This window comes from Ceratotherium simum, chromosome 12 (genome assembly GCF_057802395.1).
Source record: "Ceratotherium simum simum isolate JZ-2026a chromosome 12, ASM5780239v1, whole genome shotgun sequence".
NCBI lineage: Eukaryota > Metazoa > Chordata > Mammalia > Perissodactyla > Rhinocerotidae > Ceratotherium > Ceratotherium simum.
Genome location: NC_141911.1, coordinates 35,431,525 through 35,449,509, shown reverse-complemented (window position 1 = coordinate 35,449,509; position 17,985 = coordinate 35,431,525). Strand labels below are relative to the sequence as shown.

At 32.2% G+C, this 17,985-nt stretch overlaps 1 protein-coding gene across 6 annotated transcripts in view; it reads right to left on the bottom strand.

Annotated features, from left to right (window-relative positions):
• The window catches only part of LRBA (LPS responsive beige-like anchor protein), a 718,950-nt gene that overhangs the window by 74,506 nt on the left and 626,459 nt on the right, over positions 1–17,985 (bottom strand). For all 6 annotated transcript variants that reach the window (XM_087437546.1, XM_087437548.1, XM_087437549.1 and 3 more), the window contains exon 48: positions 2,386–2,553. In XM_087437546.1, the coding sequence (XP_087293672.1) occupies positions 2,386–2,553 (168 nt within the window). The remainder of the gene's footprint in view (positions 1–2,385; positions 2,554–17,985) is intronic.

The window sequence follows — 17,985 nt, the reverse complement described above, 5'->3', positions numbered from 1 at the left end:
GTGGTGATGATTGCATAACAATGTGAATGTACTTAATGCCACTGAATTGTACACTCAAAAATGGTTAAAATGGTAAATTTTATATTTATTTACCACAATAAAAATATTACTTGAAGTCATAACATGTTAGTTTAAGTGAAAGAAAAAAATATAATTTAGTTTACACATATATTTCAACTACATATTTAACATCTAAAGGGTGTATGCCCAATTTCAAATATTCTACCAAGTTAATTTAACAAACATTTATTGTCTCGTTGTCTAACTACATGCCCTCAATTTGGATTCAGAAAATATGGTAACCAAAGATATATGACAGTCTTCTAGATCTCCTCTGTCCAACACGGTAGCCACTAGCCACATGTGGCTATTTAAATTTGAATTAACTAAAATTAACTAAAATTAAACATTCAGTTCCTCAGTCACACTAGCCACATTTAAAATGCAGAATAGCTACATGGGACTAGTGGTTACCATATTGGGCAGCGTAGATATAATGAACATTTCCATCACTGCAGAAAGTTTTATTGGACAGTGCTCTTTTAGATTACACTTTAAATAGTATTTGATAAACTCCTTTGGTAAATCAGTGGTGTGTGTCAGAAGGAAAGGTGGTCAATCCAAAATAAAAACAGAGTCAACTACGTTGAGTGATCTGTAGAGGAAACAACCAGCTGATTTTAAAATGTTTCACTTTTTAACTAGCAATGTCACACCGATACAAGCTGAGAGCCATCCTTTATCGTGCAATGTTGCATAAACTTTAATGACATGAAAGGTTTAGCTATACCATCTTGGGCACACACCAATAGACAAGTCTTCAAAAAAAAAATAGGATCCCACATTGGGAGAAATGGTGTTAAGTATATTTTCACAGCAACTCTACAGAATATTATGGAATTTCAAAATTAAAACTATGGACACATTATATAGCAACATAAAATAATATATGCTGGTATGATAAGTAAAACAGGAGATTATACAATCAAATTTATACTGTGATTTCAGCCATATAACAGCTATGTAGAGATATGGATACTTACTAGACAGGAATATAAAAAACAAAACAGGTGGTATATTTGGTGAAGAATTATGGAAATTTAATAGAACAAAGTAGCACTGTTCAAATATTGTTAAAACAATAAAGAAGAAAGCAAATAGGCCTATGCCATCCTATTCTAACAATGAAATTATGCACTGTTTTGTGACACCATTTGCATGTTTGCTCGAACCTCAATTTCATATACGGATCCTAGGTATATTCTGTGGGATGCAGTCAACTGTTGCTCTAAAAAAATAAAATGCCCCCTGGAAGGAACGTTTTCATAGAACTGAAAAATTGGAAGAGTCTTTAAGAGTTCATCTGATCCAGCTCTAAAATAAACTGAAAAATAGCAATTCAAAACCTACGCAATGTAAGACAAACATACATCTAGTACTTAGTGCTTTTGTCTGTGTACTATCTGTATGTAGCACATATAAACCAGGTGATAATATATATTGGCAAATATATTTAAATATGTACTTATTATATACTGTCAACATGATCAAGTTATAAGTAGAATTATAGGGGAATGCATCAAGTGCTGGTGAAAAGTGACAAATCTTACTTATTACAAATGTTTCCTTTAAAGTGATGTACAAGTTTCCCTATGAATCAAAAGTCCCTGGTTTCTTAAACATAATTCTGTTCTAAAATTGTATAGATATTTAAGGCAATAACTTTCAATTCTATAATCTTTGCACATGATGTATGTTAGAGTTAAGAGGATGCATTAGATTAAAAATACAAAAAAAAAAAAGCAAGGCTATCTACAGACTTTTTGGTGAATACTGTATTTGTCAAAACCATGTGTTCAGTGTTTACCTAAGATAATAAATGACAAAGATAAAATAAGTCTCAATAACGTCTAACACCAGGTTTGACGACATAGGACAGTTTTAGACTTCATCCCTACTATTAACTTCTATATAGTTATACATGTACTAATGTATTATATATAAGTATGTGTTTTATCACATTTAAATAGATTGATGCTTACCATGTTATTTCTTTAATGAATTAATTACTATTTTCCTAATATCTTAAATTAGTCAGTAGCCTTCAAAGTTATAAAAACTATAAATATGATTATTGATCCCTTAATGGGTTCAAATTGAAAAAGGTCTCACTGTATATTGAGTCAAACATTTTGTTGGAAGTAAAGTCCTGGGTTCAAGTCCCAGCTAGGTCACTAACTGAAGGGCTATCCTGCTTAAGTCACTTCACCCATCTGGTTTAGTTTAATCATCAGTAAAATGATCAGTAAAATGAAAGAATGGGGAAGATGATATCCAGTACCTTCTAGTCTAAATATACCTATTAAACTCAGTCAGATAACTTACCTCTCTCAATACAGGATCAGTTATTGAATTCAGATTGACAGCTCCTTCATAGGTCAGGTAATAGAACACATTGAGGGATCGAACAGCCTCTGGTCCTTGCTGTTTATAGCCAAAAATGAGATCAATCCATTGATGAAGCTGGCAGGAAACAAAATCACTCTCCAGGGCCTGAAAAAAAAGGTGTAGATCATATTATTATGTGAAATGTATTTTTAAAATACATAGAGAAATTTAGAACAAGCAGTAAGGTTTAACATTAAGTTTACTGTGTTAAACTTATTTATTTTATTAAATTTGTTATTAAATTTATTTATTGTGTGATTTATTCTGATAGTCTATTTTCCACCAGAATCTGTTCTACTTTGTTTATAATTAGAGACTTTCTGGCACTTGTCACGCTGAATTGTAATAGATTGCTCACGTTTTAGTATTATTCTACTGTACTGTAAGCACTGTGAGGGCCAGGACTGGATCTATCTTGGTCACATTTGTAACTCAGGGCCTGACAGGTACTCAATTTATGCTTTAAAGAAAGGAGATCATACAATATAAAGGCTACTTTGGGACAGCAAATGTGAAAATATTAGATATTTACTATCCACTTGAAATATTTATAATTTTTCTAGGTATAAGCATTTTCTAGATATTAAGTATTTTGTTGTCTACTGCAATAAGTGTAATCAAATTTCAACTGAATTTTTATGCCAACAATTTAGATCTTGGGAGGGATACTTATAATTACTGAATTATTATTCTAGGTATTAATATCAAACCATACCAAATATTTGATGCTATTAACATAACAGTGTCCAATAAATAATTAATGAACATAATCAAGTATTCAGTGGAAATGCTGGGCACAAGACCCACTTCCAATTCATCATTACATTCCCAGTTACTAGCATCGTACCTAAAACAACATAGGTACCAATAAATGTTTGCTGAATTTAATAAAGTTATAAATACAAAAGAGTTTAAAAAACTGGAGACATTTTTTAGAAAATTATTCATATTTATATTACTTGATATCGTTCAAAATTATTCCAACATAAAAGTTTAGCATTCTGGACTAGCTTATCAATAAATAATGCTATTCAAATCACAGAGCTCTCAAACTCAAACTCTGAAGCTCAATTTGAAGTATACCAAGTTATATCAGATAATGCATCTCATTGAAATTCTTATTTTCAGAGTAATAAGTGTACGGCTGTGATGTATTTTTGGTGTGGCTTGCTGCTATGTTATCAATATTATAAAAATAAATCCATTGGTTTTAAAACAGAATCGACTAACTTCTATAGCAAGCAACCAATGAGATATAAACCATTTCTTGACAAAAGACGTTCCTATTAGTTCACAGGTGTACACTTGTGTAAATATATGATTTATTAAAATAAGTGCCTATGAATAAGAAATATGTTTATGGCCAAATTCAAATAACATATTTCCTTTAACTAATAATATAAACATAGCTTCACAATATATCACATACAATAAAATATATAAAATGAATCTGTAAATAAAATTCTAAGCAATTCTCATATTCCCAAGTATACGTGAAATAAAATACGGCTAAAAAATATTTACCTACGTTTCATTGTGAAAGTTACTGTTTCAACATCTCTTATAAAACTCACTATATTTATAAACTTAGTAAACAGCTAAGAGAGCACAAAACTGCTTCATATTTCATTTGAAATAAAAGGAGAAGGGCTTGTTATAACTTTAACTAAATTCCTATTTTAAGTACATGGATTTAAAATTAATTCAAAAATCCAGGAACTACTAATGCAAGTTGCACACAAAAATGATATGTTTGTTTCATTAACTTAGGCCCTGGGTAGGGATGGGGGGGTGAGGAACACATTTAAAGTGACACATAAAAACAGCAATTGTCTTAATTTGTGTGCAGTGCACTCCACACAAAAGCCCTAAATATGTTCAAATTAGAGCAAGCTGCTTGATTGTCACTGCAGTCTCATGTCACATTAATGCATGACAAACATTAAACCATACACTTAAATGGCAATTTATATCATTTAAATGTTTACTGCCAGACTAGCTCATCACTCATTTAAATGTGACTTTCTGACAGCTAATTTCAGTTAATTTTCTCCAATTCACTTAATTAGAACTTTCAATCAGGGAAGGACTTATACATATCTTCGAGCTTACATCCTTTTTAGTTGTGGTTCAAAATCTGATTTAATCAACTGCTGAAAAGCTCTACTATAATGGATTAGCATGTAGTATCTCCAAGTCTACAAAAAAAAGTGTGACTATATGAAGCAAACTCACTGTATGTACTCTTAGAAAGAACCTACACTTATTTATGTAAATAATACTCTCGCCAGTAGTTTAAATAAAAAACGTTTAGTTCATATACACACACTATTGAAACGATAAAAAAACCCTGCATCCAAGCTAATTAAAAATTAATGATTTCAAAATTGTTTAATAAGATAAAACAGTCAGGAGTCTCCTGAGTGTCCGTGGTGTTGTGATTTGAGACTATAAAATTCTAGAAGGCTCAGCAAATGATGAAGTACAAATGAATTTTCTCAATATTAAAGCTCTAAAAACTAGGGCAATTTTATTTTATGTGTCATCAAACAAAGAATTGTGAGTTTTCCTAATTTTGATTACTTCTTTATGTACATTCAAAATGGTGAAGCTGGTTAGCTTTAGATGCTCAAACCTTTATATTCTGACACCACATCAGAATGTTAAGCAAAAACGCTGAAATGAAAGACACCGTATGCTCACATTATGCTGCAAACACACAGGCAGAGATAACCAGAGTGCCATGGTTCAGCCCTCCCCTTATGCTGTCATATGGACAGTCCTTAAGGGGCTGACCAGTAAGTCATGCAATTACTGGCAAAGTCTTCTCCAGAGGTTGATGAATGTGTTACTTTCATGAATAAACTTTAAATAAATCTTTAAAAACTAAACTAAAAATCTTGTTAGGGGTCTTCAAGCATTTCTTGCAATACCAAAGCTTTAAAAAGAGATCCAAAAGAATAACTGCTATGGATATAAGAGAATTCCAAAAGGTTTTAAAATCATTTCAGTACAAAGTCAGTTCAAGACCTGAACATCCTTCTGATATCAGTGAATGACAACCGTCTAACCAAAAGTATACGATAATAAAGAAATGCACTTACTAAAGACTTGAGGGAAGAGGTCAAGACAAGCAAGACAAGCAGAAATTATTGAGGGAAAAAAAATACAAATAATTCAAAATGGAATACCCTGGGATTACATTTAATAACTTCTCTTTTTGAGATTCAAAAATATAAATCATAAAACATATTAAAAATTCTTTAAATCCCTTTTTATATGTTAAGATTTTTAAAAGTACTCTTTATATAAAATACTCATTTATATACAAATTTTTCATCAGAAAAAAATAAAAACATCTCAGTGGAATGCTAAGCATCTGAGATTTTTCAAAGCCTTTAGGACAGACAGTCCTCATTAAGACTGGAGTTAAATACGGTGTGCAGCTAGGGGATAGTAACATTCTTCCCATGCTGCTCTCAAACCTAACCAATCAATTGTTAGTACTCCCCTAGCAGGCTGGATACATCATTTACATCCAATGTGTGCTCTGAGTAAAATTTGTAAAAAAGAAAATCCAGTAAAATGTCCAACACAATACAATAATATTCAACTCATCTGAGTTATTATAAAATAAATCAGTGACTAATGTCCAATTGTTAAGGATCAAATAAGACTATGAAAAGACTATCATATGAAGCCTCACACAAATTGTCAATCCAATCCAGGGGGACTCATATTAGTCTTGACAAACTGTCTTGGGGCTGATATCTGTTTTTTTAATGAGATCTATTAAGCAGAGACTAAAACACTTGAGATATGCTAAAAAGTACAGTATACAGATGTCAAATACAAACACTTATTAGTAACTTTCATTTGTTTGGTCCACATGCAGAACATCAACAAATTAAAGCTTTAATATTATAAAGATAATAGTAAATTATTCATAAATAACTCGTTTGTGTAGCCCTGTGTCAGAAATAATTATAACATATATGAATATGTGTCTAACAATAAATCTCATTGAAAGACTGTAATCTATGTTTTCCTGAAACTAACCCATTAAGGAAATGAATTATTCATTGATAAAATATTATATAAAATTATTCTTGTTTCCTATAGTGGAGGCATTAACTTATGTAGAGAGAGTTTGCTTTTTCCAAGAAATTCTAAGCTATTTGAGAATAAAAATTCTAAAATAAAAGGCATTAATCACGTGTTTAGTTAATCTATGCAAGCTTTAGAGATAGTCTAGCAATTTCCTTTTATTTTCAAACAATCAAGTTTTCTCCAATGTAAAAATTATGTAAAATTAAGAAAACCAATTTCAGTCAACAAAAGAAATTATTAGAAAATTGTTTATCTCAAGACCAGGAAACCTTATATGTGTATTATTTGTGTTTCTCATACTTGTAAATTCCCAGATTAATGCTAATATTTATTTATAGTTCTGCTAAATGTTCTCATCCCATGTCATTTTTAAAAAGCAACTAAATAAAGGCTACTGATACCTACAGGATAAATGGTTTTTATAAAAAATCAAATGAAAAGTTCAAATATTATTTACAAACTTTTAAGTACAGAAATAATTGTATAACCAGAAGGGAACAGCTCTGTGCAGCTCAGATACACATTTCTGTACACCCATACCACTACTTCCATTCCCAGGCTTCTAGAAGGCTCGATTCAGTTTTGAGACACAAAATACCATAGCTATAAGTTTCAAATAAGAAAATAAAAATCACTGACTTACCCTCTTGACTCGATACATATTAAATTATAAGATGTATTTAAATATTTTTAATGGAAGAAAGAATAAAAATGAGTTTGTAAATTTTTAATTGTACATATAATTAAGAGTCTTAATTCATTTGAATGTAGATAGTAATATGTTTCAAAGGAGTTAATGTTTGGATTGGCAAGAATGTAATATACAACATTATGAACTTGGAATTTTAAATATTTTTCATTTCAAATACATGTAATACAGCCTTCTTCCTACACACACACACACACACACACACACACACAAACACACACACACACAGATTGAAAATGAACTGGTCTGTTATGTTTGCATGTGCTGGATTTCAAACACTAGTGGTAATGTTTCCTTAACATTGATATATGACCTTTGTAATTTACATTGAAGAAAGCTGTTTTTTTCAGCCTAATTAGAACTGTTTCAAATTTTCTTGCTAAATATATGATATAAAGTCCTTTCAACTTTTTTATTCTAGAGTTTCTTTCCATGTCAACTTTGTCCAATCAAAATATGCTTTGAATTAAATGATTTTGATTGAATATGTGGATCACATTTCACTTCTAAGATTTAAAGTCCAAAAAGGAAAAGTTTAGCCTGTTCAAACAAAGCAAGAGCAGCCACTTTGTGGAAAGCTATTCACATTTAAGAAGACTGACAAATTGTTTGTGTGCACCATTAGGTCTAGTTTCTGCAATAGTTGCCAGATTTCCTGTCCCCCTAATAAAATACATTAACTCCTTAAATGCTGGCTCTGAATTTGTGATGAATCCAAGTAACTTTAGCAAATTTTTTATTTACCCATAATTTCTTCCTTTGAAATAAATTGAAAGAATAGAAAAGATAATTTACTGTTATATCAAAATTTTCAAGAAACAAAGATCACAGAAAAATCAACATTTTTTTCATATGGACAGATACAAATTCAGAATGTAAATATGGTTTCCAAATGGGATTTTCCAGAATAACAAATCCACATTAATCCTCATTTAAAAAAAAATGCATTAATTAACCTATTTAAGGATCACTTGTTCCAGTGAAACATAATAGTGAAAATATTGAAATATTTAATGAACTATAATCTACTAACATGAGCTTAAGATTCTTTCATATCGATTACAAATAATCACAGTGTTTCAGAATTCAGACATTTACCTTAATATATAAAAGAATGTGAAACAAATTTTGTACTATTTACTAAGTAAGTTTAACTTGGCTTAAAAATATTGTGAAGCTGTGACATTAAGAACAATAAACTGTGAGTGTCAAAGGGGAAGAAAAAAGGAGAATCAAGGATTTATAGAAAAAAATTGTGGGATGTTAAGAATAAAAATTATATCTGACAGTTAAAAAAATGAAATTTAGTCAACAGTACATTGAAGTTCAGGCTGAAAAGCAGATAGAGAAATCACTAAAAGGAGTTCTGTGCTTCTAAACTGCCCTTGAACTGTGGGGCAGAAGAGAGATTTTGAAGCTGGGAGCACACTGTCCACATCACCATTTATATCATTACTAAAGAAAAGTGTGAGTTAGTATCATATCTTGATATAACCATCAAGCACTCGTGCATCTTTTGGCAGGAGAATCATTCTGTCTACGATTGTTATTGCATAGTTTTAAATGGACTAGTCAACCAGCTGTTATATATTTTACACACTGAAGGCCATGTTTCCTTTGAAATTCATAGTTTTAATCTCAACTGAAGTCTGTTGCTGTGTGCCAAGATCAAAAGGATTAGGCAAACTTGTACAATTACCCTCCTTTTCAGAGAGATGCTTTTTTTCTAATGTTTAAAATAGTCCTATATGCTGACATTTTATCCAACTATTTTCTTTAGAGCTACAGAACATTAAAACATTTAATTAACATTTCAACCTCAGGTCACTCTTAATCTAAAATCTAGGAATTTATAATATACTGATTTTTAAACTAGTTATTGTATAACACACATAGGGAGATGGAGCTTTTAAAAACAATTCTTTTTAGTAAGAATGGATGGGGAAAAACTATAATGAAAGGATAGATATACCCATTTTTTTATTATTTGCATTTTACATGACTTTGTTCAGCACACAATTCACAGAACTTACAATGATGCATATGCATCAAGACAAAATAAATTTAACATAAGAGAAGTAAGGTAATGCAAAAATCAGGATAAATCATGCCATGAAATTCCATAGACTTGTTAGAGGTACACCATGTATTTGGCCCTAAGCTTTCTAGCAGGCAACATAAAGAAAGAAAGACGAACACTTACAAGAGTCAAAAATGACCATAATGTAAAAACAAACCAGATGGCCTAGAAAAACACATTATTTCTTTTTCTGAGATAAGAAATTCCTCCCTTGGCAATATGATGGAATCCAGGTATGTGACTCTCGGAGGGACTGACTTAATCCTGGGTTAGATTTAAAGTATAGACAAATGGAGAAACTACATATTCTTCAGGCAATCCTACATAAACATTATTTCTCTTAGGTCAGGCTTTGAATGGTAAATTCTAGATTATACTCTATGACAAATATCTGGAATGCAGTCATTTTATTTTGTCAGTTAAATGTAGAGCCACATGTTTCAACAACAGCTACACTGAGTCACGAGACTAGTAATCTCTTAAAAATGTGAAGAGCATAAGGAGAACACAAACAAGCCTCTTTGGAAGGGAAGCCCACCTTCACTTGGAAGGGGTGGTGGCCTATCGTAAGACAGGTCCAAGATTCTCCTCAGAAAGTAATTTTAGGTAAACTTTCCCACACAGATAAATAGACAACAAAAACCTCCAAATGCCAACCATGATGTCCTAATACTTACGGAGGTTAAAATGTTTAAAACTGATGTACTAAATACTCAACCCTTTGAAAAAATTAGTAAAGCATCCCTAGAAAATCATTTTTGAGCATTGTAAATTGCTGTTATGCTCTCTAAGATAAACTAGTTATAAAAATACACTTAAGTAATTACACTTAATTAAAATATCAATCTAAAATTCTCAATTATCCACCTAGGTATAGAGAAAGGAATAGGTTTCCTCTTCAACAACCATTGAAAAATGTATTCATTCGCTGTATGAACTTCTGAAGGTTTTATTTTATAGTCAGTTACAAAAGGAAGGAAAACAAAACCAAAAAAATTTAATCCCTCCCCATTTGCTTATCCCCATAGATCTGATAAATACTAGCAGTCTCTTGCCTTTGAAGATGGCCAGACCAGAATCCCTACTTATTGCCAGATGTAGTTTAATCCCATGGGGACTCCAGACAAAAACAAGGAGCTGTCTTCATGGCACCAATGATTCCCTGAACTGACTGCTGTAAACTTATATTGGCAAATCAAAATCCTTGGCAATACAGAACACTTATTATATCACCACTTCCAAGAATATCCAACAAAAAAAACTTGAACTAAAGAATATGAATGCGAAAATTGCTGAATATTTCTTTAAAGCATTGACAAGTTCAGCCAGGGAATTACATCTGCACTTACTTTGTGTATGCAATTGTATAAACGTACATTATGTAGGAATAAAGTCTTTTTTCATTCTGCAACTTTTGATTAATATCAGCAGCTTTGTCATCCATTCAATCAACAAACATTTATTGAGTGTTTACAATAGGTTCTGTTCTATGCTAGAGTCTGGGGATAATGAGATGAGATGTCCCTTTGGAGGGAGGGTAGGGAGGCAAAAGGTCATGACTATAATTGTCTATGTGAGAGGTACTGAGTGCCTCAAGAAAGTAGCAGTGGGAGCAAAGAAGAGGGGACAGATTTCAGAAAGATTTAAGTTATTAGGTTATTACTTACACCAACTGATTACCAATGTGAGAAATGAAGGCAAGGGAGTTCAGGATGACACCCAGGTTTCAAGTTTGGACCTTAATCATACTGGGGAAGAAACAGTTTATATGGTAAGAGATTAATTCAGTTTTGAACTTAGTATTAATATATTGGATTTTCTTTTACAGATTTTAAGTTAATCCTAAACCTTTTTTGGGTCTAAGGCTGCTAATTATAACAGAAATGTGTATACTACTTAAATATTAAAATATGTTCATGTTCAATACTGGGATGTCTAAGCCAAAAAAATTTGGGGTATCAAAATGACCACTAAGACTTTATACCAGTGCTGTCCAACAGAAATATAATACAAACTACATATGTAATTTAAAATTTTCTAGTAGCCACATTTAAAAAAATAAACAGGTAAAGTTAATTTTAATATAGTATAATCAAAAAAATAAAAATATCATTATTTAAACATACAACCAACATAAAAATTATTTTGTATTAAATCTTAGAAATCTGGTATGCATTTTACACTTATAATGTACAGCACATCTCAATTCAGACTAGCCACATTTCAAGTGATCAATAGCCACATGTGAGTAGTGGTTACATTGGACAGTAAAGCTTTATTCAGTTCCAAATACTGAATCTGCATTCAGATTTTTATGGCACTTTGAGACAAAATAGAATGCAGGGATTAACAATATTTAACCCTTTTAAAAATACAGCTTCTCATACTGAAAATAAAGATAAACCTTACAAAGCACCAAGCACCTGCAGACTACAAAATGATCTTTGATGCACTTTTGAAGAGGTCATTACAATTCTCAGCACCATGAAGAATGGCTATATCTTAGGACATGACAGCAAAAATATAATATTTTCAAGTGTGAAATTGACAAAATGTTCTGCAACATATATTCTTCAGCCACTTACAAATCTCTGAAGAAATGTGGCAGCATTCAAAAGATGGCACTATTGACTAGTCTCTCTAACAATAAAGGTAAAGGGCTAATTCTACCAACTACAATGTCCTCTGTAAACTCTCCAACCTTAAAAGTCCTTGGTTAGAATTCTTAAATATTGTCTACTCGGCTGTATCAGCTACGTACTTTAAGAACTACCATATAGCCATAGACTACAGTTTAGTATAGGGAATACAATGTTTGCTGAAAGTCAGATATATGAAATCTGTAGACAATGTGGATGTATTCATAAACATAAAAAGCACCTTATTTTAGTAGCAGATGGAACTAGCTTCTGTTGGCCCACTTCTAGAACTTCTTTAACATCTCTTATAACAATCTATGAATCTCTAAATCACAATAAATTGAAGGTCTGATTCTTTCTGAATTATCAATGGAATAATGACTAGTTAATAGGGTCGGTCTTGTTTAATTATTTTTAAGCAGCCATAAATACACTGGTAATATGAGATCAACAGTCTAAACTTCTTGAGAGATTTACGTAAATTTGTTATTTATGCTTCCTTACCTCCCTTTCACTTCTTAACTAATCTCTTGTCTTTGTATTATAGGTACACCACCGAAAATGTTTTTGCTAGGGTTACCATGTCCAACTGTCTGAATCCAATGGATGCTTATCTTTCCTCACTTCACCTCTCTGCATTACGGCAATTATGTTTCTTATTTCTCTTCTCTAAGTTTCATTGATACCCTCTCTCCAGATTCTCTTTCTACTTTTCTGATTCTCTTTCTCACTTTTTAATGTAGGGTCTTTTTTCTCTGTCTACCTCTTCCGTGTTCATTCTCCTCATGATTCAGTCCCAGGCCCTTGTTTCTGATATAACACAGGCTGGATGAGCCAGACCTCAACTACCTCAACCAGCAATTATTACTATCTCCTGAATTTCAAGTCCAAAACGTCAGTGGCCCATTAGACTACTTCTTTGGGTGTGCTTCAGGTAACTCAAACCTAATATATCAACAAAAGAATGAATAATTTTTCCTCTTAAACTTGCTTCCTTTCTTGCTTTGTTGATTATGGATGTAGTCCTTCACCCAATCAGCCAATTTAGAAATCTGGTAGTCATCTTGACTTTTCCTTTTTCCTCTCCCTCCAAAACCTTATTTAATCAGACAATAAGCCTCCAAAATATCTTTCAAATTCATTCTTTCTTTTCCTTCCACTGTGACTATCTCTGTTTCTGTGCTTCACTATGTCTTGGTTCAATTATTCTAACACTATCCAAACTGTTCTCTTTATGTCTAAAATTGCCCCCCTTCAATCCCTCCTCCATACTAATTGCTATCTAAAACCTGACCAAGTCACTACTCTCCTTAAACATTTCAGTGTTTCTCCTTTCCCTAAAGTAGTGGATCTCCAACTTTAACATTCACTAAACTCACCTGGAGTACTTGTTAAAACAGATTGCTGAACTCCCAGCCACAGAGTTTCCATTTCTGTAGATCTGGAGCTAAGCCCAAGATTTGCCTTTGTAACAAGTTCTCACATAATACTGATGCTCCTGGTCTGGCAATCACGTTTTGGGCACCACTAGCCCAAAGAGAAAAGTCCACACTACTTACAAGGTATTAAACATTGTTCATATAATCTGTCTCTGGTTTTATCTTTCCATAGGTATCGCTCACAGTTTTCTTACAGACATATTACACTCTACCTTCTGAATTAAGTTTAGCTCGTGTACCGTACTATAACATCGAGATCTTTGTTCACACTGCTCCTTATATCTGTAATGCCCTTTGTGTGATCTTGCTCCCTCCCTGGAAAACTCCTACTCATTCTTAAAGACCAAGATCAAATGTAGTTTCCTCGGTTAAGAGTTCCCCAACCTTCCCAGGAAGCAAAATAATGCATTTCCTCTTTTGGTCTCAGAGTTAAAAAAAAAAAAAAAATTGTAACTATGTATGGTGATAGATATTATCTAGACTTGTGGTGATCATTTCACAATATATACAAATATCAAATCATTATGATGTACAGCTGAAACTATAATATAATGTTATATGTCAATTATATCTCAATTAAAAAATATTTTTAAAAATTATACACACACAAATGTTAAATGCTTTAATGATAGTCTGTGCTTCTCCTTCATGATATATACCACAAGTATTATATTATTTGTTATGTTACATTATATATTATCACAAGTGATATATTTATTTGTTTTGTTACTTATTTGTTGCCCATCTCCCTTCCATAACTTCCATATGGCAAGTACTATATTGTCTTTCTCACTGCTATATTCCCAAAGACTAATAAGTAGTAGGAACTCACAAAATATTTTTGAATTGAATGAATAAATACATTACTTAATCTATTTCTCTAATTAGTTACTGTCATGTCTGTTTGATCTTCATAACGACAGCCCCAAAGGGCAGGTGTCATATCTTCCAATTTTGTGATCACAGATCTAATTACCCAGTAGGCCCCTAATAAATGTCTGTTGAATGAATGAATGGTGTTTAAAAGAAATTCTTGTGATTTAGTACAATTCAGTGTCTATGCTGAGGGACTATGATCTTAAAGTATTGTATAAGAAGCATGAAATTGACCATAGAAACTTTATCAAGCTGATACAGTGCTAATTTGGCAGAGTTTTAGAAAATGTGAAGAATTTCTATGATTACTAGCCATTGCAAATGAGATGTCTCAGTTTGTTAACCATACAATAAAATTTAGGGTAGGATGATTACATGGAAAGAAGAAAAAGTAAAGTGGATATTAGAGTATCATCTTTCAAGGTTTTATTTTCCCTGAACAATGTCAGCAAGATGGATGCAAATGATGTCAATCATAAACTTGACACAGCCTCTAGAAAGACAATATATTACACCAGGAAAATTTATCTGAAGGCCAACTTGGAAGAAATTCAATGACCAACTAAATAACAACAATGTAATAACAATAACAGCAGCACTTAACATTTAATGAGTGCTTCCGATGTGCCCCCTTTTATGCTAAATGTTTTACATGAATTGTTTTATTTAATCCTCACAATAATCCTATGAAATAAGCACTACATTTTTAAAAACCGTTTTGCAAATGAAGTTCAGAATGCTAATTGCCTAATGTCACATAACTAGTAAATGTCAGAGTTGCAACCTGAACCCAGATCTGACTCCCAAAGCCGTTATTAACCACTACACATCCTTTTGAAAAATTCTGAAACAGAATGGGACAGATCTGCCAAAGCTACATTATGAAAATTCTAAAAATATGAAACCATTTTATACTAAGAATTATTTCTAATGGGTTTCACATATATCATTTGGTAACACTAGCATTAAGTATTGCTGAGTATATATTAAATCTGATGTGCCATGTCGACCTGGAGGCTGTATTTACAGGTTTTATTGTTCTTTCAACTGGTTTTTGCTTTTGCACATGCCTTTTTAAAACTAAAACTTGCACCCTGAATTACAGTTTATTTTTCTGTCTTCCTCACTTGAATGTGAATTCCTGGAAGGCAGAGATTATATCTGCATCCTTGGAACTGAGCACATGGTAGACACTCAAATATTTATAGAGCTGAATAAGAAATTTATATTCTAGGCCTCTTTTTCAACAATTTAACTGTATATTCATTATGAGATTTTAAAAATCAAGTTTAAAAAAAAAATCAGCCTTTAGAGCAAGGCAGAGAATACCAACATACTTGTTAAATGATAAGTCCGAAGACTCTTCCATTAAACTATTTTCGGATGAGAATTAACAATAAGAGTTCATTCTGCTAATTTCTGAACATCCATGGACATTAGCAACTTATAAAAATGTGATCTCATGTATTTTAATGTATATCATATTTTGTTTTGACACGAACTATTTGATTTCTTTAAATCAAACTACTATGCAAAAAGAACAGAGAAAATTTCTCTTATTTCCTATTTAAATAAACATTTTCATTTAACTACCAAATTTGATACGTGTTTTTGTTAATTTTTAGAAAATGTTTTAAATACTTTCACATAATAACACTGTCTCAAACTATCTACTCAGGACACTGATTACACATTTTTCTTTCTTTTCTTTTTTAAAAAGCATAGCACAAACATTATTTTCTTTTGTGATTTTAATATCTCTTAAATGTGCCATTTGGCAAACACTTGTAAATTAAAATACTATAATAATAAACAACAGTGTCAAACAAATTAATCTGTTTTGAAATATTTTTTAAGCTTTTCAGATAACTCCTATGAGAAGCCGGTAGGACACACCAGAGTACTGTAAAATCAGAGTTGGAATCACTACCTTTATTAGGTTAAGAGAATTGGATCAAGGACATAGATGTATTCATTCTGAGAGATGACCGTTTTCCTGCTTTGTTGTTCAAAAATATAACTCTTCTTTGTAGAATGCCTACCATTTCAGTTAAATTCAACTCAAAGGATGAAGTTATAAGGCCAATTTATCGAATATATCATTAGCAATATAAGCATTTAAATTTTCCTTAAATATGTAGGTGAAAAGACAAACAGCAAGGCAAGAGTTAATTGAAACATTCCTGTTTAGAGCAACTGCCTTGAGGAGTGGGGGCTAGTGTATGGCGGGAGGAGGTAGCAAGGCAGAGAGATGCCGAGTTAATCAGGGAGCAAATCCAAAGCCAGGCATGGACAGGCCTCACTAATGAGCCTCAAGTACCCTGCAGTGGTTTTCAAACTTAACTGGCTTCAAACGATGCCACCCCATGACAATGCAGCTAGCCATAAGAGGAGGGTGATTAGAATAAATGACTGGAGTAATTAACTCTGATGTGAAACCACCTGATTGGAATAGAGAAGCCAAGAGCTATTTAGCTGATGGTCCTCTAGTAGCAAAAGGAAGCTTTCCCTTTCTCTTGTGTGGGTGTTCAGTTAGAACTCAACTCTTTCAAGTAGGTATTTGGTAGCACTAATGAAAAGCAGCTTTCATTCAAGGGCCTCTCAAGGGCCTTCCCATTCATTTTGAAAGGGGAAGAAAATAAAAGCTTCAAAGTAGAACTAATTTACTTTACTCCCCTACCTCTTAGTGATTTTTCCAATGGTGAAGTTTGTGTTAGTACTTATGCTAACAATCTACCTCCAAATATTGTCATGAAATAACAAAAATTTTTATTTATGAAATAACCAGATAAGGATAATGAAAAATTTTGTATTTTCCCTTTTTTAAAATGTTTTACAACATCACGTTGTACACCTTAAATATATACAATTTTTATTTATCAGACCGACTCAAAGTTGGAAAAAATGTTTTACATAGAAAACCTTAAACTTATATAATAATTGCTGATCAGTGTCAAAACTTCCTTTATAAGTGCCATTGGGATCATCTTCCTATAGCAGGAGACTTTTGAGTAAGGGAGAAGGGTATAAAGTACGAATGGGGAACATTTGTTTTTGAAGATAAAACAAACAAAAAAGAATGTTGAGGCAAGGAAAGAAAGAGCACATATTTTTGCAAAAAAGACAGCTTACTTACAGTGCAAATTGAGCCAAAAAATCCACCACACTCTAGTCTGCTTTATTTTACAAAGAGGGGAATTACCAAGACTGGGGGCATTACTACCTGCTGTTTTACAAGTAATCATCAATTCATTGGGCCAATGTTGTTCTGTACCTGCTGAGTTAATGTTCCTCGACACACCTCTCCCCCTAAAACAGGTTCACAAGCTGCCCAGTAACAACTATGGTGTAGTAGCACATGTAACCTACGCAAATGTTTATGCCTAAACTCAGATTTATTTGACAGCTTTACACCTTTGGGCATGATATAATTAAATGTTTTGACAGCTAAACAAAAACTGTATAAATTTAAAAGCTATTAGGAGCTCAGCATCTAGAATCAAAATGAAGTAATTTGCTTATACCCTAAACCACTTTTAGCAATGTATTCCAATAAAAGACACAAAGAGAGGAGTAAATGTCTATCCAAATGTTTTACCTAATTCTTTCACATTTCTTCTATGAAGAATATTCTGCTTATAAATATTGATAATGACTTTAATATCAACAAAGAGAACACAAGCA